A 24,162-nucleotide genomic window follows, 5' to 3' on the forward strand; every position below is an offset into this window, starting at 1 on the left:
TGAGACAGGATATGGCAGGAAATCAGATATATGGAGTGTGGGTTGCACAGTGTTTGAGATGGCCACAGGGAAACCACCACTGGCACACATGGCCAAGATGGCTGCCTTGTTCTACATTGGGGCTCAAAGAGGGTCTATGCCATCCTTACCAGATGGGTTTTCGGATAACGCCAAGGATTTTGTAAAAATCAGCTTGACAAGGTGAGACCTGTTGTCCTTCCTGGTCTGACCCTCGGAATCTATCCCTGACTGAATTATAATTAAAACTATATTAAGAGTTTGAGACTTATGAAGCTAGAGACCTAAATCAGGTCATATTGATTTATTTATAGTCTCATTTCCGAATAAGTTTCATTTGTTTTGTTTTTTTCTCAACTCCAGTGACCAGAGACTACGGCCATCTGCGGAGCAGCTTCTGAAGCATTCATTCATCCCCCTAAGTGAGACTGGAGCGAACTCTTGGGAAACACAGAAAACAAACTGCTGTGGTCACCAAGAGGGACAGTGTGGTTAACAAGTTCATCTGAGTCACACTATTTTTGAGTTCAAGTAGACATTTTAATGATCGAATTTAGATTGGCGACTCAGTATTCTTGCTTTTCTTCTCGTTTGAATGCCTGCCATCTATCCCTAGTGATGCTCATGTGCATGTGTCCCAGAACTTTCTGGAAACTAGAATGCAAAGTATATCAAGGAGAAGAAACCTTAGTCATTGCATTGAAACTACATGAAAAGCACTTTTATACATTTAACTTTAGTAGAACCTATAAAATGTGAACAGATAGATGCAAGACTTTTTTTTACTGACTTTGTATATTTCCTATAGCAATCTTAATTGTGCCAATGTTATTAATCTTAATTTTACATGTGTAGTGACTTTCTAGGTCTCTCTGCGGTGTGATATATGCAGGTTCTGATAAAATATCTAATCCATGTTGCAGCATAATTTTTTTATTTACTTGCTGCTGAGAATTTAAACTACTTCCTGTTACCGTTCCCTTAATTAATTTCTGAGGAATAAGTTTAAAATTGTGCTTAAAGGGATAGTTTTTGAGTTTAAGAAGTGGGCTTGTAAGAGGCACCTATCCATAGTCTGTGTATTACCTACAGTAGATGGTATGTGTGCTCTTAGTTTTAAAAAGCAAGAGAAGAAATGCACTGCTATGGTCGGGGGTAGCAGCTAAACGTACTCTACTGCTGCCTTGATCGGTTAGTTTTGTTTATTTCCTATCCTTCAGACATTATGATAAAAAACTAACAGATTAAGGCAGCCCTAGACTGGCAATTTCTGTTCTGCCAGTTAGAACGCCCGTTTTTGTCAATGGAGTCTGGTGGCCCTGAAGAAAGCATAGAATGGCTTCACTTCCTCCTGCGTAAATTTAAAACAGGACCTTCTGACGTCAAGGTAAGTCAGTGAAAATATTCAAAGTATAGCATACACTAAAACTGACATTGATTTTTTTTACATGGTTAAAATACATTTAGCTGCTGCCCCCATCCACATTACATTACTTAGCTTCCATACCCATCCTCCAGCCTGCTTCTCCAAACTGGGGGCGTTCCAAATGCCATATAATGTCGGTACTGTTGACTATAGATAACTACCTGATACAATCCCACTCTAAAAAGAAATTCAGACATGTCACAGACTGGCATTATTATGGGTAACTGTACAAGCATGTCGGTAAGTTTTCTTTCCTCCTAGATTCTAATAACTGATATATATTCACAATAAAATGACAGCAACAACCAGGGTTCATACTGTGTCAGGGTAGTGGCAACTTTGAAGTTTATTCATTATATTGAAATGAAAAGGGGAAAAAAAGGATGCAACGAGTGGCTTATGCTTATTTGTCCTAAGCTGATTTTGCGCTGTGCACAGCTGTAAATCCCTATTGAGGGTTCAAACAATCCAGCCTCAGGATTTTGCACACTCTTACATGAGTAACCCAGTCAATAACAGAGGGGATGGTCATGTCAACATTTGACAACAATATTGAGTTTAATGCATGAAACTGACGTGAAGACGCGTCCGGACAGATACATGTGTGAGAAAACGGGGCGTCCACATTGCAGATACTTGAGGTTTCCAGAATACCCAGCAGGTCATGCTGCATATTGGCAATTGTTTTTCACCCTAAGTAATGCCATGTTAATGGCTGATTGAATAATACATGTATCCCCTTTATGGGCTGACATCTATGGGCTACAGCTTCATGTCATGAAATAATGTCTGATGCACATCAAAGTAAAAGGGTTATGTAAACTTTAATAGCACACTACTACTGCCTTTGTCAGTTTTTTTTTTGAGGCACAACCTTTGGCATCCAGCTTAAGGTCTACTTATAGGTCCCAAAAAATATTTTTGGTACAAATTGCATCGCTCTGATGTGATAAGTAGGTATTGGATGTGCCCGTCTTACTCAGGGCATTAACTGATATTCCCTGTGATGGAAAAGCACAGTACAGCGCCCCCTGTAGGGAGGTTGTAAGAAGCACACACCACTGGAATGCTGCAATCATTCACTAAATGACGCCCAATCCGTTGATCAACAAAATCATAAGTCTTTTATAGGTATTATAGTTAACTTGTTATACTTACAAGCAGCTCCAAACCTGAGTAGTCATGGTATAGCTTTTTTTTTCTTTAAACATACAAAAACGTATGTACATTTAGCTCCACTTTCTGTAAACAGCAAGTACGCGTTCTCCTTTTAGATCCCTTTGATGATTGAAACATGCAAATCATACGCACAGTACTGAAGTATAAAAAGAAATCAAGACAAGAAAGAAATTGAGGAGATGAAACTTTACACTTAAAAAAAATGCATCCATCAACAGTACTAAATGGAATGCCAGCAAACATAACTTGAACTCATCTCCAGCTGGCCACTGGCTTCCTCCAATACAACCTCAAAATGTGATTAAATTAAATTACTTGTTAAAAAAAATAGAGGAAGAGAATGAAGCGCACCTTTCATGCTTCTTTTCGTACGTGAAATACTTTTCTTTTCCCAAACGGAGATCTGAAATGCAGGGAAGGACTTTCCCCTCCCCGATGAAAACACACACACGCAACCACCTTTGCACATTCCGAGACTCATTTGAGGACAAAGGAGAACTGAGCAGCAATTCAACACACTAACAGATATCTGACAGTCAGGAAGCATAATTTTTTTTTCATCTTTCGTCTCTCAGAAATTGAAAAGTCCAACAATACGTATAATTTTTCTGGCTTTCAGTAAAGGGTTTTTTATCATGACAGTTATTTTCCTAGGGCACTTAACAGGGATGTGAGCATAGTCTTCAAAGTCTGAGCTGTGGGTAGTTTGTTGCCATTTCCATGTGCTGGCCATGGCTGCAGAGTGGAGGAATCAGTGTCTCTGCTCTCCCACTTCATGTGGCGATTCTCCAGGAGGAGGGTACGGCTGAGATGTCCGCAGCCCACCTGGGTGTGACAGGAGGGGGGAGGAGAAACAAGAATAAGGAGTAGGAGGAGGGGGTAGGGAGGGAGGTTAGCCATAGAGCTGCAAGCCAGACGAGACACACTGCAGTACAGGAGAGGAGCAAGGAGGAAAAAAGGGGAAAGAAAAAGATGTAGTACCTGCAGCACCAGTGCCACCCTTGGAGATTTTGCTCACTTTGGAGCATGAAGTGGAGAATGAGGAGGAAGGGTGGTGGTTGTGGCTGGCCTCGGTGTAAGCCCTCTTTCGCGATGAGGAGGTGGATCCAGGAGGAGCAAGCGTCATCCCATCCATGCTGACCAGTCCTGGAGGGCCCCGTAGCAGACTTCCCCCGCCATTCCCGCTGTGTGTGTGTGGATGTGGGTTACTGTGCTTATGGTGGCGATGGAGGTTGTGATCAGCTCCACGGTGTTTCTCCTTGCTCACCAGCGGGCTGGAATGTTTGCTCTTGTTGTTGTTGTTGGCCGCCATGCCTTCATCTGATGAGCTGTGGCGCTCTGATGAGGAGACTTTTATTTTCATCTTAAGCTCATCTTTGCTTGGTTGTCCACTTTTATCCAGCTGGAAGCTGCTACCAGATGCAGGAACAGCCAGACGTAGTTTAAGCGAGCCTTTGTCCCGTTTGTCACTGTGATGCCGTCTGTCTTGCCCTGAAGTTGAGGAGGAGGGGACTTTAATTTTCATCGGGGAGGCAGTGGTGCTCCCTCCACCGCCATGGGATGTTTGGTGGGGCTGTGAATGTTTTCTATGGTCCACTTGGCTTGTAGAGGATGGTGCATAGTTAGAAGAGGAGGAAGATAACATATTCCCCCTCCCATCACAATCCATTATTCCCCCATGCTGTTCCTGACTGCGTTTCTGCCCAGAGACAGCCAGCTCTGCCGCATGCTTCTCTCTGTATTTGTCCAGAGACAGCTTCTGAGCTGGAGACGGTTGTGGTGGAGGAGGTTGAGCTGGTAGAGGGTAGGCAGACTGAGGTGGTGGCTGATGCTTGCCCACTCCACTCCCACCAGCTCCTTTTTGTTCCTGTTTGATGGGGATAAAGTCTAGTGTTTTCTCAGTCTTGTATACTGGCGGATTCTGAAGCAAAGAGGAAGTGGAGGACTGCATGGACAGCGTGGACTCTTGGGGCTCTTGTTTTATACAGGTGGAAGGGTACCCTGCTTGGCTCTGGTTGCCCAGGGGCCACTCACTGTGGCTAGCTGGGTTGTATGTGTGAGCCAAGGCATCCAGAGACAGCTGTGCACCTCCAGACTGGCCAGGCATGGGTACAGTGAAGGCGGCGCCTGCTTTGGAAAGACTTGCGTTGGAGGAGATTCCCAATGCATCACCTTGATCTTGGAGCATGGAAGGCCCAGCAAAGGAGTTGTCATTCAATTGACTGCTGTCACCCTTGGGCTTTTTGGCTGCTTGAGTTGCCTAGGGTACAGAAAGAGTTAGTAAGTTAGCAGCAAGCTCTCTTAAGGGGGTTTAACAGTGGGACAAACAATCAATGTATCAGGATTTCTGTTCTGGTAATACTTAGGATTTTAACATTACCATACAGTTGTTCGCCAAACTGGGGTGCAAATTTAGTTCCTATACTGTAGACATTAACTGTTTTCAGAACTCCGTTTGGCACTTAGGCCTTGTTTAGACCTGGCATTTACGTGTCTTGGGTGATCTGATCACAGGTGGACGTCTGTTCACACCTGTCATTAGAATGCGTCTCCACATGTGTCTTGAGTGACCACTTGACATGATCATATCTCACTTCCCCACTCTATATGCAAATATACACCGAATGAGTCGATGTTGCGGCATGAGGCAGCAATGCACTTTCTGTGCTCTGTCTGATGGCAATTAAAATAAGAAGAAAACAGTACAGATTAGGTCTATTCCTTGGCATGTTCCATGTTCACTCATAATATCCATCTATGGGCTTTTGGGAATTTTAAGACGCCATGGACAAAGCCAGTGAATGAATATGTACTTAAGCTTATACAGTTGATGTCAGCTGAATAGACAGTCCTTCAATATGGCTTCGGACAGATTTGTGTACACAGTGCTTAAAGAACGTGACCATATGTGGCCCAGACCTCCTCTGAATGTGGTCTGAGCCACCGGATCTCAATGCATCCTGAGTGCATTCACACCTGTTTTTAGAGTCGTCTAAGGGTGATCGGATCACCCAAGACACATGTTAATGTCCAGATCTGAACAGGGCGTTAAGCTTTTTGCTGGTTTAACATATCACATGGGTGTACGTGTAGCAGTTTTGGTGAGACTATGTACTTTGATACATCATGCGCTAATAAATCCTAACTAGAATGGCATGCCAGACACGTCTTTCCAATGCTTGGAACAGAGAAGCAATGTATCCTACCCTCCAGTTGCGTATTCTCTTTAACCGGCTTGGCGTCTTCTCCAGAATCTGCAGAAACTCGTGGGTCAAGTCTACAAGTACAAGACATGCGTACTGTCACCAAACAACCTCAAATTATCCTGCCACACTGACAAAATGCCTGTTACCTCATTAAGACCTTTGTAAAATATGTGAATTCTATGACGTTAAAGATATTTACAAAACAGCCATGAATAAAACGTAACTAAACAATCGCAATAAATCATTACCAGTAAATGTATTCACTGTATTACATAATGGACGGGTAAAACACATTCATTCAATCTCACCATCAAGCAGCTCAAGGGTGACAGAGTCATCCACGTACTCCCACCAGTGTTTCCCATCAGTGGAAACTGGGATCTCCCAGTTGGACCACTTACACGCCAGGTGGATGCACACACAGGAGATCACTGTGGGCTTGTACTGGAGGCAGAAGGTAGTGAGGTGTAGACTGTAAAGTGTGTGAGGGTATGCGCATGTGATGAGTGTGTGGAAGAAAGAGGGAATATTTCACATATGTGAGGGTGTAGGAATGTGAGTGTGTTGATTCAGGCCAGGCGTTGTCCCGATTGGTCCCACATATTTAGAAAAAGAGAAGAAAAAAACACAAGAGGGAGCGGACAGTTTTAATTTACTGTAGGCACTGGCTGCAAAATATATTTGATTTTGTTTTTACATTACACTGCCTGATAATGTTACATGTCAAACCCAGGTCTCAATACTGGTGACGTGTAATTACTTTAGGATACATTTAAGAACATAATTCCCAGTGTGCTAAAAAAGTAAGCTTTGAATTGTGTCATGTAATAATTTATGTTTCAAGGAACCTAGAGGGTTTAAATGTTGGTACATTACAAATGTGAGGGAAGTTGGGAGGGGCCATGTGGAGTAGCTAAGTGTAGCATGTCTATTGTGAAACACTGAACCCTGAGGCCACCCATGTGACAGTTGCATCATTGTACAGTTAACTGACGAGGGGCTGCTCCTACAACCCTCTCTGTATGGAGCCCTGGCACGGTGTTAAAAAGGATAAACCTAGTGGGCCCTCCAGATCAATACATACAATGTGGCATCGGTGCTGACAGTGTAAGGGGTACACTGAAGTGGACACATGGTCTAAACACTGAGAGCCTTTCTAAACTCGATATCATAGATAATCTGACCTATGATTATAAAGGGTTCAATCATGATTTAATAAGTTTAACATTGTTCTGCAACAGTGAAAAGTTATGCAAGTTTAGAAAATACTGTATATTCATATCACAGCAAAAGTAAAAACTAAAATCAGACAGATGGTCACTATTTCAAGTACTTAAAGCTAAAATACAGACAGAAGCTGCAATCACACCACTGAAGGCTTCGGTTATTTGTTAGCTCACATATGGTGAACCAAGTATTTATAATCAAATAAGTGCCACATGTTTTTTTAGAATGATGGTAGGTTTCCCATAATCACTTATCACACTTTCACCACAAGTACACTACTGTTACATAATTGCACGGAAGTAAGGATTTTCAATAACAACCTAGTCCATGATATACCTATATCCAAACATCATTGTACTGACATAATGCCTCAGCATGAAGCTGTATCAAGAAAAAGAACTAGATGTAACTTTGTGTCACTGCATTTCATAAGAACTGGAGAGTAACCTTGTACTGTGAGACAAGTACAATGTCTGGAGTCTGTTCTGTCAGCGTACAGCAGCCTTACAGTCATAGCCAACATTTACAAGCATTCAGCTGATGACAATTTAAACACCACCTCAGATGGATTTAGACATCTTAATCCTTTAAAACGTTAGGAATGAGAGTTCTTGCCTGAATTAAAATAAATAAATTTGTATCTTAAGAACAGTCATTTGCTAGAGCTTCCCCTCTAAATATGTGCAAAACTTCAAACGCTGTTCAGTCAGCATCCAGACATTGTCAACAAAATTAAAGTAGTTGAAGTTAATTACATGACTGAAAATTCCTTTCCACCACCATCAACTATAAACAAACCCTTTAAGGACCCAGTTTTCCTACTGAAAGACATATCAAGAAGGGTGTTTTGTCCTTGCTTTAGAATAAATGATGAACACCAAATGCATTTTGATCCGTATGAGATGCTCAAATAGATACTCATTAAATATTCTGCAAGTCCTTAATGGGTCACAATCACGTTTTTGAAGTCACATTTTACATGAGCTACATGTATGAAAGAATGTTGTAGAAAAGCCAGAACAAATGTGCATTTAAAGACAAGCAAATATTGCAAAAAGTGAGAAATATTTGAGGAGATAATGCATTTTGAACAAATAGGTAAGATTAGGAACATTTAAAAAAATTAATTTGCGGTACTTACCGGAAAGACCTCTACGAGAAATGTTTACATCTGTGAAATCTTTAGCTGCTATTCAGGCTACCAAAGTGTCTTTCTTTTAGAATTATGCACTTTTCGCAACCGAACAAACATGTGGGTTTCAAGCGCACCACTACACTTCACACCTTGCATTCAACCCATCTGTGCCAACATGTGGTCCCTTGTACAATACACCGCACTGCGACTGGGGCCGGTAACGCTACAAGCCACCCTGTCCCGCTCCCTTTGAACAAGGGAGAGGAGCTGAGGAGGCAAGCATCCCAACAACCACCAACGCAAGTAGGGCCCGTTGGACACTGAAAGGGTACCCTGCATTACAGGAAGCTATGGTGTGCAGTCAAAGTGCAACAAAGGAGGGGCAGGATAACAACCTGTTGGTAGCCATGAAATAGGAAGTCTGTGCCAGATCCTTGCTTGCTGCAAAGAGAGAGATAGAAAAATCGAAAAAGAGGGAAGGAAAAAAAGTATTACTATTTCTGCAAGCCAAAAGCAGTGTGTTATCATTACGTCAGGAACTGAATGTTTCAATACACTGATTAAACCAAGGCCAAGACTGAAAACAACACGTGGCACAATATCTTCTTACATTTTGGAAACGTTCAGAAAGCTGTACGTTTTTTATAAATAACAAATATTTAAGGGCATCACTTTCTTAGATAAAGAATGAAATGCCCCCTCCCAAACTAACTTATTACAATTCAGTCGTGGACTTGGCCTAATAAGCACCAGTAAATGTTGTTTATGTGGTATGTTATAGTGAACTCAAGGAGGTCATCAAAAGAGAAAGATGTGCGGTTATGTAACCATTACATCAGCAAGGTTTCACCCCCCTCCCGCCCATATTTGAGGTGGGACAAATAAGAGCAGAGGGCACAAAGAGCAAAGAAGGAAGCCTCTACCTCGCACTAGCTGGGAACATTTCACCACATCAGTGTGTGGGTGATCAATAGTAATTTCAAAGCCTGGAACAAAATACATGACAGGTGAGTTCAACACAGAGACAGTTGGGAGGTGACATGTCATTTTATGATTAAACAAACAAATCTAATGCTCCATTGTAAGGCTATAAATTCAGATTATTTTAGGTATCTATGTACTAAATGTGACTAATGGAACTTGAGGGTCAATTCATGTACGTTACAAAGTAAATGGAATCAAATCAGCTCTGGTCACTTTCACTCTGGATGAAAGACATGTCTCAGTGGTGAATGTAATCAATAAGTGAGCTCATATAGTCCAGCAGTGAAATGAATATAGAATTTGAAAAAATAACAATAATTAATAAATCCTGTGAGAAATTTCATGAAGTCAATACCATGTTTCATGACTAATGTCGGCAATGACAGAATGACATGTCACCAAAAATATATGCATGACAAGATACCCATACAGCAGCTGATAAAACATTTCACTCAACAGGCTGTGATGAAATAAAACAGTGCTCAGTAGCATTACTCCCTTACTGATTAAGATAATGACAAAACAAAACGCTATCTCTTTCTCAAGTCATCCACTCCAGTCACCACTACTTACCCAGGGTCTGCAGCACTATGGATTCAAGTATCACCAGCTCTTGAGCTTGCTGGAGGTATGCCTGAAGTTTGATAGACAGTCATTACAACACAATTGTAATGAGTCTATGAATCTATCCCCCTAACAATTGATTTCAAAGGGCCAAAAAACCCCAAACTAAGAGGCTGATTTTACTATTAATGTAGGCCTTGTTAGGTGTTTGGTACAAGCCAACAGCAGCCCAGGGCAGGTAAAATAAGGCCCTTTGTAGAAAGCAGTGGAATTTGGCCTGCCCAGTTATACATAGGGAAACCATGACCACAGAGAGAACTGGAAAGTAAGATGTAGAGAGGGGAAACACTTTCAACCATACAATATGTAGAGCTCGAGCCTGAACTTACGTTACTCTTTGTGTCTAGAGGCGACTCTTGGGGATTTAGGCAAGCATGTGCAACTTTGATCACATGTTCGAGTTTCCGTGGTTGCTCTTCCACTTTTGCGGCCAAGAACAAGGTTGTCGGAGATATTATCTGTATAAAAGCATCAAGACATTTCAATAAATACTCATTGACTGTGCAATGTGACAAACTACCCAGCATGTGATACTAGGTTGTAAATGGTCAGATTATGAAACAAATACTTACATTCCTGTGAAATTTGGTGAAAGAGTGGTGCATATAAAATCTATGCATGTAAACAATGGCCGTATTTATTGTTAATTGAGAGCTGGAGTGAGGGTCAAGGAACATTTTTTTTACTTTCAATGGGTAAAAAACCACGCTGCCATAACAGAAAGAGCATTTTAGCAATAACATTATACCATTCTATCGAGCCAAACACGCATCATTTGTGCAACGTATTAGCACTATAGTTAAAAATGAGGAAAGAGAAGTAAACAACTGAGTAAACCGCACTGCATAGCACGCTAATACAGTGTAGCGACTTGTGTTAGCTTTATGATAGCGCTAAATGTGCCAACACCAAAAATAAGGAAATATCAAATAACTTTATACGTCGTTTTGCGCATTTTCATACAAATTGTACACACCCTATAACTAAGCTCGGGCTGTGAAGTAAAGACATTCAGTGGACACTTGGCTGATAACAGCTGCAGAACCGTCTGATGGCCTTTTGGACGTCAATCCTCAGCTAGCTATATAGCATGCTATATTAGCGCTTAGCTAACGTTTAACATAAACCAAAGGCATTTAGATTACAGGTTAGACTCTCATGCCATAACAGTATTTAAACCAGCACAATACACCATATACAAGTGGAAAAGCCCCGAGTCTGGGTCCCTTAACTCAGCAGGCTCTACAGAAGTGTCTTGGCGGTATATCGGGCCCGCTGTAGTGGTCAGCGCCATGGCTGACGCCTCCAGTCTGATCTAAGTTTGTTTACAAAGGATACACGTTGAGTCTCTGACCCATGTCTTGGATCAGATTCGCCGCTTGTTGCCGGTACGAGAGCTCCCGATCTGGTTCTACTCCACATCGGCGCGACGGCGTGGCTTCGAGCTGATCCCGGGTGAAGAACCATTTGGACGAGGACCCCCGGCACGCCGCCATTACTCTCCAAGGCTCACTGACATCGAGCGAGCGGATGTGACGTCGCTGTCGCACAGGAAAACACGACTTCTTCGACGGTGAAACCGTGTACCCTGGTACTTTGGATGAGATCAAGGCGCGTGGGCGCAATTCATAACTCGATAAGCCGGCGGGGGACAAGGTGGCATGGTTGTGCCCCTTTTTGTGCCCCTGTTTCGAATAAAATTAGGGAATTGTACCATAAAATCTTGCATGATATTTACCTATGTAACACAATACTTTCCAAATTTGTTGACATTGATGTTAAATGCACTTTTTGTGGAACTGAGCCAGAGACAGCTTTGTTCTATCACTGCCCTTTCTGTGTTTCGGAGAGACGTAGCCTAAAGAAGTTTGTTAAGAACAGGACTGGTCACGATATAGCAATTGTGCCAAAGGATATCGTCACTGGATCTAGATGTAGAAAGAAATATTTAAGTCACATGATAAATGTTGTAGTACTTGCATTTGGAAAATTCCATATTCACAAAGCCAACTTCTCTATATCCTTCCCTAACATTGGTTGGCGTTGGCATAGTTGAATTGTGTAGATGGAGTCACTGGCCCTTGTAACGAACAGAAAAGGGAAACACGCATTGACATATTGTGATGAAATGTTTTCTGTGGCCCCTGTTTGACCTATTGTGACTATTGTAGTCATTGTTTATTTGTTGTTTGCCTGTTCTTTATCTGAAATAAAGCTTTCTAAATTGAAATTTGAAATGTGATTCGGTGTGTATCATACAGAGGATGTGTGGGGGATATGTATCATACAGTATTTACAATTGTAAATATTACTATGCTGTTTTATAACAGGAGATGGGATTGTATTTTATTAGAGGTTGAATATGGAGAATGAGCAGAACATTGCCATCTAGTCTCTCAAGATCGTAGTCACAACAACAGAAAATAATTCCACCCCTCAGGTTGCCATGTTGGTCAGACCTGGTCCAGTAGCCTACAGGAGACCAGAGTCTGTTTGAGCCTGCACCATAAAAAAAAGTATTGGAGAGGACTGACAGTTACTGTTAGCCGTCACATCAAAGTGAACATGAAAGTGAGCTTACTGATCAAGGAGAAACGTAGCCATTTCGGTGTGTGTTTTAATGCTGTTGAAGTCCTTCATCTCAGTCCACTGAGTGCATACTTGGCCTTCATTGACTCTGGTTTTTGCCCTCACTCAGCTGCTGGGACAAATAAGCAGCTGCAGGATTGGCAAACTCCATTTCACCCAGTGCCAGCCTACAGTACCTGCACCCAGAACAACAGACAACCCTGGCAACCCTGCAATGTCTGCCGCTATTGGCTGGTACAATGTAAACAGAACGTGACAGAAAGTCATTGTCAAGCCCGTTTAAAATATTAATTTAGATTAAAAAAATTTTTTTTGGAAAAGCAATAGGCCAACTTTCATTCTGTACCCCTCAAAACGCCCCATAGGTGTATTATTTAAAATAGATATATAGTTTTTAATGAAGATTCTACATATTCAGCCTTTAATAATGGTACATTTATTTACATTTAACACAACTCCATATTTAGGTGGTCAACTCCATTTCTAGGAATGATTATGCATGTGCCATTAACCCCTAGAAGTCAACGTCAGAGTCCACACAACTCAAATGGCCTAATAGAGTCATATCATTGTCTAGTTCTAGCCTTTATTAAAGAAACTGGAAAAAAATGAATTTCAATTTAATTTTAGCAACAGGGCGTATCTAGTACCAAAGTGGGGTTATTTGCTGGATGCATGATTTTTGTAGTGTTGCATTTAACCTCACTAGAAAAGAAGCATAGAAGAAATTATTTATATTTATTTATGAGCTGGCTTAATTTTAGTCAGATAGCAGCATAGAATTTCCTTTGAAATAGAGCATGTATTAGTGTAGCTTCTTTTATCAGTTCATGTGTACAGGCTATTCATTCAGAAAGGGATCACATCGACAGGAAAGAACTGTTGGAGGTTGCATGTAAAAAGACAAATGAAGCAGCCCAACATGTGTGTCCTTGTGTGGGATTGGTTGCAAGTGTAGATAAATAGGCAAATCAAAAAATGAGAGTAAAATACTAAATTGCTTTATTATATCAAACAACAACAACGGTTTCTATAGTTAATCTAAAAATGATTGTCCTGATCATCCAGATATAAAAAATTTGGATAAAGCCTTTGCACTGAATCACTGGGTGTAGTATCGTGTCTCAGATTTCCATGTCACTCAAATTGCTCTCGTTTAAGGCCCAAAAACTCCATTGCATTTCCAGAAAGCAATTTCTCCTGCAAAACAAAACAGCATATTGGATTGGACACGCAGTATGCAGATTTTAAAACTCATTTGTTTGTTAATCTACCCAAATATGTTTTGAAAGCTACAGTAGTAGAATCAAAGATGTCTGCGGATGGCGTATAACATTTCACCAAAGACTAATACTTTGCATTGTCAAAATGAAGGAGAGAAAAATATTGTTACCTTTAGTGTGTCGTCAAATTCATCCATTGACTCAATCAGTGATCCAGGCTGCAGCTCACCCAGCGGGAATGGATAATCTGTTCCCAGCATCACTTTATCCTGAAAGAGCAATACATGTTAACTTGGACAATTATTAACCTCGTCCCTGTGTCTAGGGGTGGGAATCTCTAGGCAGCTCACATTTGATTCCTATTCAGGGGACTATGATGTGATGACAAAACAATTTGTTGATGCATCTTGATGCATCAAAAATTTGTTTTCTAGATTATTTTTCTCACTTTGTGGCTGCTATTTACTTTCAAAACAAAGCATATGTAATCATCCACAATTAAAATGTAACTCAAAACAAATTAACTTACATCCATTACATTTTAGTTTATTTAGACACAACTTGCATTAGGGTTGTACACATTTAACAGTGGCTCAATGGCTAGAATTCTTACTGTAGTAGTTAACATGTTGGCATATTGTAAAAGCATGTGACGCTCTGGGATGAATGAAAACGGGTTGAACGCACACATGAAGGCACATCGTAGCAGCGATTGACCATATGCTTTAGTTCTGTATTCTCTACAACGTAGGCCTCCAGTATATGTGAGTGCGGCCGCATTTACGCAGCGGGTACATTTCCAATTATTGACTTTTCTGATACTAGACATAATAATTCGAGAGGGAATCGTAATGCCTCCCCCCCTAATTCTCAATGTAAGAGCCCTCTATTTCCATCAATAAGACATGGGTTGCGTGTGTTGAATGAATGATGAATACAAACTCACTTTCCCAATTACATCAATGAGCAGCTTCAGGGAGACGGGATCGTGAACTAGAGAGTCAGTGTAGAAAGAACCAAGGTATTTCTGCGGACTTCTCTTGTTGTCCACCGCGCACAGGTCAGGGCGAACTTTGTGGCCATGATCAATTCTGCCAACAGTGAATGGAAAAGAGCCACCTGTAACCAGATGAACGAAAGCCACAAAGGTGAAACAGCATCTGTAATTGAGCATGAAGCAAAAACACATTGAAGTCGATAATTAGTGCTTGTATTACTCTTCTGTGACTTTAATGTAGTACAACTAAAATCCATGAGCAACATATGGTATATACCTCCATGTGCAAAACAGACTTTCAATTTAGGAAATCTCTCGAAGACTCCTCCAAATATCATAGAGCAAATAGCCATGGTTGTCTCTGTTGGCATGCCTTTGAGATGGAAAAGACAACAAAAACAACATAAACTTTCTTCTCAACAGTACTTTAATTAAATATAATATATTGTCATTATAAGACAATATATATGGAATAATATACTAAAAGGCAGAAGCTAAATTAAAAAGTAGAGCATTTTTGGTCACATTTGGTCATAATCACAATCAAATATGACGTGAAAGCTACAATACTGTCATGATTCTCATCACAGTAGCCCTTCCTTCTCCTTTTCTGACTGAGTGTGGTGGTGGTGGGGGTGGGGGGGGGGGTTCATGTTCCCAGGCGGTGCCAGGTGCAGCTCGTTGGTCATCAGGATCTCTACTACAAAGACCCTTCTTCCCTTCTGTACTAGCCTCAATTAATACTCAGAGAAAACGAACCCAAATGTGGGAGTTGTTAACATACGGGTGAATACAATGATTTGGATTTGATGGTGGGTATAAGGTTGGTGCTGCATTTTTGTGTGGTTTTCTGTGCACAGATAATGAAACAGATCCATTTCAGTCACAAAGAAGTGATTGTTTTTTTGGCAAGAAAATAGTATTTTATTTTCTATTGGCTAGACTGGGGGTGTATTCAATATCTCCTGCTCCTACTCCATATCCCTCACCCACCAGCCAGGGCAGCCAATACTTAGCCATCCTCCCATCTGTCTGCATGTCCCATGGGTGGACAAATACGGAGCATCCCAGCTCCTCAGCTTCCTGCATGGAAGATACCGCAAGATCAGTATTTCCCAGTGAATGAGAACTTGACATGTGAATACAAAGGAATGTCATGCACCTCAGTATGAAGTGTAAACATAGGTACATTTGCAACTATTATCACCAGGAATATTCTGTTATTATACAAGCAAGTACTGTGATATTCCATGTCTCACAGCATAGAAAGGGTAGAGTTCAGTGGCGTTGAGGTCCCAGTTGTTGATATGTGAGCCAATCTGCACCCCAGGGAAGCCCAGCTCCTTCACACAGCGCCTCATCTCCAGCACGGCCAAGTCAGGGGCTTGCATGGGCAGAGTGCCCAGGCCCACAAACCTCTTGGGGTGGCTGCGCACCGTCTGGGCCAAATCGTCATTTAGAAGGACACAGAGATCCAGTGTGTCATGAGGTTTGGCCTGTAATCCAAAAATAAGATTAAATTTACTGCCACGTTTGTTATCTTCCGGTTTGCTTTGAGCGGCATGATAGAAACATCATGAACATGCCCACTCACTCGCAACATATTCTCTAACAGCACTGGAGAGCTCCTTCAGTGACAGGCTGCGTCACCCAAAGTGTGTGAAGGAGCCTTATCGCAGGTCTTTCCTTCCTGCAGCTGTTGGACTGTACAATCAGCACTGCCCCCAGTAGACCACACACACCAAAACCATAATTATAAATAATGACTATTTCAACCACAATGTGCAATACCTTTATTTTTCCTCTGTGCCTTATACATTGTTCCTGTTATTCTTATATTTTGGGTTTCCCTGTGTTTATATTGTTCATATTTTCTTTTCTATATGTTCTACAATTAATTTTGATGCTTCTTGAAGTTGAAATTTCCCCTTTGTGGGACTAATAAAGGAATATCTTATCTTATATTATCTTCTCTGCACAATGACCAGCTCTAGTCACACATAGGCTCAATCGGACATTACACTGACTTTCTACCAGGGAGCACTGTATTAGTTTGGATATTTGGATTCTCACATACAGCTCTTCCAGGTAATGTCTACGTAATTTCAGATTTGCAGTGCAAAGGGGCTTTGGTGTCGATGCTTCTGTGACTGAAGAAGAATAAAAAATAGTTAAGAGGCTTTTTATAGAAAATCAGCCACTGTTGCACTCCAAAAAAAGCCTAGAATTAAATTTTCTCATTGTTACAGTATAGGAACGGGTATCTGCAGCTCACAGTAATGTGGGGAACAGTAAACAACACTATGATTCAAGACTTTACCACACAACTATTTTTGAAAATAGAAAAAACTGTTTTTGATCCAAGTTGCACAGACTTTGTGTGTACTTACCCAGTAATTGAACATCACAGGGACAGTAGAAAGGACTTGAACTGTGACACCTGAAGGGCCATAAACAGAGTAAATCCATAAACAAGTTTTAGGCATCAATATAACGAAACACTGTCAGTTGTTGGTTTTTTTCATGTCTGTGGATGTACCATGTTGATCCATGTCCCTTATGCGTGCGTTTGCATCCCAGCAGTTCTCTTGAATCACCCGGAACAGCTTCCCGTCCTTCATCATGTTCGCTTCACCCTGAAACACAACATGACCACAAGCCACATCCCCTATTGATATAACTGCATTCAAATGTTCATTGTCTGGACACCCTGGCAAATTTATTCTTCTTGGTCAACTCACTAAATGTACAAAATGCATCCACATGATGGCAGCAGACAGCTGAAACTGACGTTTTCAGTACAGTATTAGAGCAGCAACTTTAATTTACACCTGTCATTAGTGCTGTATTTTTTAATCATTATTTTTGCATGCCTTGTATTATTATTATAGGTACAGTGGCTACTGTAAGGAGTAAAACATAAAACTATGCAATTCCACAATGTAATTTTGTAAATGTACAATTATTAGTGTTACTACATGTGTCCCAAATGGTTGGGTGCCATAGTGTATCGCCCTGTTAAATAGAGTTAGTTTGGGTTATTAATTGTTGTGTTAAAGTTATTTCAGTTAAGAGGTTAATAAGGGTATACAGTTAATAGGGGTCCCCTCCCAATACACACACAGCTTGCCCTGACAGAAGCGCTCTTCTCAGTAAACGGTATTTACTTACATTTTATGACCTGTGGAAGAGTCATAGCTGAAACTGTAATTCATATCGTACAGGATATTAAATCGGTTATACCATTCAGCACTACCTGGCATTAAAATGTCTCGACAGACTAAATTTATTTGTAAAGGTGTGTAGGCACATTTAAATGCAGATAAGCAAACAACATCAGGACAGTGTCTTCTCCTTCTAATGGCTGTAATAAAAAACACTGGGTGCATCTACACCTGTGTAACAATGTGACCTGGACTCCTCATGAATCTTGTTTTAACATTGGCATCAGGACATAAGCAGATGCCCATCACCAGACATGACTTATGTTTGAATGATCATTGTGACACAATCAAATATTTACCCTTATGTGCAGTTTTCTGATGCCAAAAGCTCAACCAAGTTGCATTAGCTACACAGCTGCCAGGCTGCTCTGGGTTCTGATGCATTGTGGCAGTATTTGAAGTGATGCGGTGGCACCGTGCTGAGCCCTCCAGCTGCTCACATGTCGAGGACCAGGCTGAAAGGTCCACAGGGTGGGGTTGCAGCCGGAAGGAACCCACTGTGTCCCAAGCATTGTTTGCAGTACGTTTACATAAGGGCTCCTATACCCTTTCTGTACATGCGTACAAGAAGAAAAACTGTGACTCACCTTGCAGTGATGGTGAAGCTGGACAAACCCATCGTATCCATACCTCTGAAACACATGCAAAAGAGTGATCAGAGCTGTAGGCAAGACCAACTTACTGAAGTCGAAGTCAAGTCCAACACCGGGTCCAGTCGAGTCCGAGTCAAGACCAAGTCCAAAGGAAGTCATGACTGAGTCCAGAGCAAAGCGAGTACCGTTCAAGACCATGATAGGCAATAGTGTCTTTCCAATACTAATAGAGATTGATCTTCTAACATTAACTAATGAATGCATACAATTTAGGCAATGTTCTGTACAACTAATCCCTAATCAGCAGCCAGGAACAATAGCCACGTCAAGGATAAACAAGACCAAGATGTGTACAAGACTTCAAAAAAGTGGTCTTGAGACTCAAGTACTACAGCCCTGAGAGTGATTTAAAAAATATATTGCATACTGAAAAACACATTATGCATTAGATTACAGTGGTAATGTTGTGTATTTCATTTAGATGTACATAGTTTGGTATTCCCCACGCATCCTGCTGTGGGAAAGCCTCTATCGATTGTGTTATCCCATCTGCGAGGGTTCAATCTTCATCCTAACCACTCCAACGCCCTGGATAACTCAAAGTGAGTGCCATCTGAGGCTGTTGACTCTTTTGCATACAGATGAAGCCACAAATGCTGTTGGTGAGCAATGCAGCCAGTAAAGCCTCATTCCGCATTCCTACAGATCTATAGTACTCTTTCCTTTGTTGATGCCAAAGAGATGCTTGTGTGTGAATGTGAGATGAGTTTTATACCCTTCTTTTAAATGTGTCAATCTATTGCATGTCTTCAAGTAGTTGAAACCTCTTCTAAATAAATAGCTCTAAGCATATAGCTATGTAACCTTATGTTTAGTTTGAGGTCCTGAGTAGCCCTCTTTAACAGCTCAAATAAATGTGTAATATTGTATTATTACCTTACTTCGGGATTTTTCAGTATTTTATGAGAACTGCTCATAACAGAACATTTTAAACAGACCGTTTGAGAAGTCTGCTACAGAAAAAAAGATAAATTACTTCTGTTTCAGAGGCTCCCAAAGACCCCATCTGTGAAAAATGATTAAATGCAAAGGATTGTCAAATGTTTCAGTTTTTCTAAGCAGTACTTCCCAACAATTCTCTTATAGTCTATGTTAGGATTCCTGTTAAACCTCTCTGTTGTCTAATTGACACCAAACATTGGCAATGTCATTATGCATAACTACTGTACATTTCTTTGACTGTAAACCATTTTCAAAATTGTAAATTTTGCAATTGTTGTTTTTGTTATCATCATTATTATTCTCATACAGCAGGAACCCAACCAATAAGTGGTTCAATAACTTATTTGTGCGCACTGATTTGACAAGTACTTTAACCAATATAATCCTATTCACCATATGATATGGATATTAAGAATAAATAAATCAAGACTCACAAAATAAATACTAAATGTATCCCTTCCTTTATATTTAAGCCTTCAGTCGTTTTATCAAATATAATGCAAAAGTGTTGAAATACAGGGTTATTTCAGTGTAAGACACACAGTTATGATTTTGGACAAGAAATATCAGCTTCCATGCATTTAAAGCCAGACATCTCGACTTCAAAATATGGTAACATGAACAAAACATGTCTGTCTTGTTACATTACAAGTTCTTGCTGATGTAAAGAAAGAAAGAAAGATGTGTAGAAAGCTTGAGGGAGGGTAAGGGCACCAGTGTGCAGACCTGTCACTGAACTCTAAACATGGGAAATCATTAGCTAAGGCCAGGCCTCCATAGTAACAAAGACGTTAGAGCAGGGACAGATAGATAGGACAGGGAAGAAGGCCAAGCAACCTATTGATTAAAGTTTAACCATCCATAGAGAACGCAGATTTATGGAGTGAGCTGTTAGCTCTAAACTCCCTGCTGACACTCCACAGGGAAAAGTCTGTACATTTGATTTCATTGGCTTTAATTGCATTGAATTGAAGGAGAAACCCTGCCTGCTGCAGAACTGACATAAACAAACATACCCCCCCCCCCCCCCACACACACACACACACACACACAGACACACGCACCCAGTCAACCCAGTGGATTTACTCTGGAGGCTCCAGGCTTTTATAAAAAAAAAAATCTCAGATCCTCACTGAGCTTTTGTCTTTCTGTGCCTACCTGCTTCAAGTTAGGCCAGTCCTTTGGTAAAATATGATTATGGATATCAACCTTCATCCTTATGATTTCCCTCGGGAGAACGTGAAGCTCTGCTGCTAGGATTTCTTGCAGTAACTGAACGCAAATACAGCAAATCCACTCTCCGCCCTGAGGCAGAAACCAAAGACCGACAGGTCAATGGCTGCTGCTGGGACACCCTGTCATTTATTACCTAGCCTGTAAAACATGCTGAGAGTAATCATTAGTCTGTGGAGGCTGTGCAACGCCATTCATAGTTGATTTCCTGAACCATCAAGTGATATGGCCTCCCACCCCAATGCAACCATGAACTCACAAACTCTCTCTCTATTTCTCTCCCTCTCTCTCTCTCTCTCATTCTCTCTCTCTCTCTCTCTCTCTCTCTCTCATTCTCTCTCTCTCTCTCTCTCTCTCTCTCTCTCTCTCTCTCTCTCTCTCTCTCTCTCTCTCTCTCACACACACACACACACACACACACACACACACACACACACACACACACACACACACACACACACACACACACACACACACACACACACACACACACAGCTGGATGTCTATGTTATGCTGAGTCAGAGTTTTGACTTTGAAGTTTTATTTATTCATGTTTGGATACTCCAAGATGATGCACTTACATTATGATTATGCCTGGCGTCTGCAGGGTAACTTGACTATAGGCTGCTGCACAAAACACTGAGCTAACTAAAATATATAGAGAACATCTTGCAATGGAATCAAACCTGCGAGGCCAGATCGCCCAGGGACGTGTAATAAAGTCGAGGGTTGGTGAATGGCCCCTACACTACTTCCTACACCCCTTACTTCCACCGCTCTTGCTCTGACCACCTTTCATTTTGATCTCAACTACACACCTGTAAAGTTCCGTGACTGTATCTCGTACAGTTATCGGACCAGGCAAGTAAAGTGTGTGTGTGTGGGGGGGCCAAGGTCAATTCCCAATTTTTTACCCCACTACTTCCAGTCCCCTTGTTCAGACCAAACCCGTTTTCAGGCTCAGCCTTCTTGTAGAGCTCAATAAGACACCTGTGTCTAGCCACAGACGCCACATTTTTCCATGAAGACGTGTGACTTACAAGAAGAAAACAATACCATCGTCACTGTGGCGGCTGGTAAAAATCAGTGTCAAGCTGACTGACATACTTACACTTATTATCACCTGTTCACAATTTTTGGCACCACCTAGCTGTAGCTCTGTGAACTCTTTGAGGGTCAAGACAATGCAGGTTAGTTGTTTAAGGCGAGAAAATACTTTATTTGATGTCGATCGGTTTTGATTATTTAGTAACCATGGGTTAATAAGGTGATTTTAGGGAAATTCAGCATCATTAATAATGATGATGATGATGATATAATAATAATAATAATAATAATAATAATAATAATAATAATAATAATAATAATAATGATAACAATAATAATAATGTTAATAATAATAATAATAATAATAATCTTTATTCAATAATAAAGGTATTACAAAATAATAATAAAAAACAAGCTGATAATATTTAAAAAAAAAAAAATCTTAAATATACATTTATATATAACGAGTTAATTAAAAGCAATGTGGTAAAAAATCATTAACATTATTATCTGTAGCCCAATTAGACGAATAAGGATAAGTATCCACGTGACCTTATTATATGGTAATTTTCACTTTAAATGTTGCTTTATATATAACAGCTCTCTGAGATCCATTAAAGTTTCGTATCAAACATCAATCAGATCTCATTTCATTTAAAAGTTAAAAAGTGGTTCGGGATGGATGTCACTGATTATATCATGTAGTGGCCTGGAATCCGTGCTGAGTTCTGAGAGGAGGAGAGAAGGAGGAAGGGGAGGAGGGGGAAAAAACTTGCTGGCACCGCCTGCCACATTCACAGCAGATCCCTCAGTGTATCGCATCGGCGCATCTAACCCTAACAACAGTGTCTAACAGGACAGGGTGCTTACGTACCGAGGCTGCAGGGCTGTTCCTCGCTATAAGGAGTTGTCTCGCTGCTGATGCTGGGGAAATCTAGCTTTTATCTCCCATCTTCTCTTATCGCCATCTCTTCTCCCCCCCTCTGCGCATCTGAGTCGACACCCGTGGCATATGGATGCGCTGGATGGCTGGTGCACTTAGCGAACCGGCGTGATTCTTTGTTTCATCATCCTCATCATCATCATCATTATCATCTTTCTCTGACTTTGAGCCTGAAAACAAAACAGCAACTGCACCACAATGGCAGACCCGACAACCCAAGAGTCCTACCCTGTCCCGGACCCGACTATTGTGGATCCCTGCCCGGCTACGGTGCGGAACGGCCAGTGCGCCCCAGATGGCTTCACCAACAACCATCACCAGCAAGCCAAGACTCCCAGCCAGCCTGAGACGTTCACCTCGGGCCAGGAGATGAAAATCACAGACAGTGTGGAGGGAGAAGGTAACTTCGACTGTCTCTGTCATGTTTGGATCTGTGTTGTAAAAGTTAGGGATGGGCATGTATGTGAATGTGTGTGCGGGCTCTGGGGAGATGTGAGGGGTATTTTTATCCACCTGAGGTATTTTTAGTCTGCTGTCATTTGAATAATTTATGACGGTCCTACATCAGCAGGATTCAGATGAGAGTGAAGCAAAAGTTGGATTCTGAGCTTAAAATATTGCTAAATTGATTCCAGTCCCTGAAGCCATTTATTCCTTCATACGTTCATATTACATTGCCTCTGGCTACAAAGTTGCCTTTGAGAATCCAATTGTTCATTAAAACATTTACCCTTAGGCACACAGACTCAGTTTGCTTTAAAGCTTGATTCTGATACCAGTCACATGTATACCAAACAACTGTGTTCATTTGCTTAAGCACATATGAGTGTGTCTCTGTGTTAGTGACTTTTCAACTAATTTAATCCCATTCATCTTCTAGTATGCATAAAACCTGTAAAACATTCCACGGTGGATAATAGGAGGGCCTCCGTAATGCAATAAATCCTAATCCTGTGGCTTGGTTTATATGAGCTTCCACTTGATTTAATATCATGTTTGTTTAGTGGATCAAAATATGTTAATTAAATTGTGTAGCTTAATGACACTAACTGAGCACATCTTGACGTATTAATAAAAACACCTAGAGTTGTGGACAGCTATGCTGATTGGATTTTGTTCATTTTTAGGAGCTGGAATCAGCCAAGGTGATCTCATAGGAAGTATGAGAGAGTATTAATAGCACGTAACTTTTGAGAACGTTTTGTCTGCCACGCCAATGCATTTTAAGCTTTTTGCGTTTTATTTAACATCCTCTTGTTATTTCCAACTGGTCAGTTTTAAACTCACGGTTATGTTTAAGTACCGAATCTTCGGTTTAGGAAAATAATAAAATCATGATTTGGGCTGTTATATACATTAAGTTACACACGCAAGTTAAGTCGTCAATGTGAAAAAATCAATGTTGACTTGTGGTTTCACATGGGACACGAACAGCGATCTCATATTTTAAAAGGGTGTTACAACAGACTTAAAGTCTAATTCCGGCGCAAAATCATCCCGTGGTCTTTTTCC

At 40.9% G+C, this 24,162-nt stretch overlaps 3 protein-coding genes across 5 annotated transcripts in view; 1 reads left to right on the forward strand and 2 right to left on the reverse strand.

Moving 5' to 3' along the window:
- Positions 1-1,783: 1,783 nt before the first annotated feature.
- ccnt2a (cyclin T2a) lies at positions 1,784-11,296 on the reverse strand. Of its 3 annotated transcripts, XM_083921987.1 has the most exons (10): positions 11,138-11,296; positions 10,372-10,453; positions 10,129-10,257; positions 9,749-9,809; positions 9,115-9,177; positions 8,587-8,632; positions 6,138-6,301; positions 5,830-5,900; positions 3,605-4,883; positions 1,784-3,448 (listed from the first exon to the last, which is right to left on the reverse strand). In XM_083921987.1, exons 1-10 carry the CDS (start codon positions 11,293-11,295, stop codon positions 3,375-3,377), a joined length of 2,127 nt encoding a protein of 708 aa, XP_083778113.1. In that variant the 5' UTR covers position 11,296; the 3' UTR covers positions 1,784-3,374. The 3 variants fall into 3 exon arrangements, 2 of the variants coding, with proteins under 2 accessions (XP_083778113.1, XP_083778112.1); XM_083921986.1 differs by having other exon boundaries at positions 1,784-4,883; XR_014593389.1 differs by lacking the exons at positions 1,784-3,448; positions 3,605-4,883; positions 5,830-5,900 and having other exon boundaries at positions 6,200-6,301; positions 8,198-8,632.
- A 2,229-nt stretch (positions 11,297-13,525) lies between these two features.
- acmsd (aminocarboxymuconate semialdehyde decarboxylase) lies at positions 13,526-20,642 on the reverse strand (the record flags this gene model as incomplete). The annotated part of the gene is made up of 10 exons (XM_083921136.1): positions 13,526-13,588; positions 13,782-13,880; positions 14,558-14,730; positions 14,886-14,981; positions 15,598-15,691; positions 15,868-16,104; positions 16,999-17,048; positions 17,148-17,244; positions 18,420-18,464; positions 20,586-20,642. The coding sequence occupies 10 exons, from the start codon at positions 20,640-20,642 to the stop codon at positions 13,526-13,528; spliced, it is 1,011 nt and encodes a 336-aa protein (XP_083777262.1).
- A 2,081-nt stretch (positions 20,643-22,723) lies between these two features.
- The window catches only part of LOC310952709 (transmembrane protein 163a-like), a 66,492-nt gene continuing 65,053 nt past the window's right edge, over positions 22,724-24,162 (forward strand). Inside the window, exon 1 of the mRNA XM_083921392.1 lies at positions 22,724-23,050. Within this exon, the coding sequence (XP_083777518.1) occupies positions 22,849-23,050 (202 nt within the window). The 5' untranslated portion in view covers positions 22,724-22,848. The remainder of the gene's footprint in view (positions 23,051-24,162) is intronic.

Source organism: Echiichthys vipera (assembly GCF_963691815.1).
Source record: "Echiichthys vipera genome assembly, chromosome: 10".
NCBI classification, from domain to species: Eukaryota; Metazoa; Chordata; class Actinopteri; order Perciformes; family Trachinidae; genus Echiichthys; species Echiichthys vipera.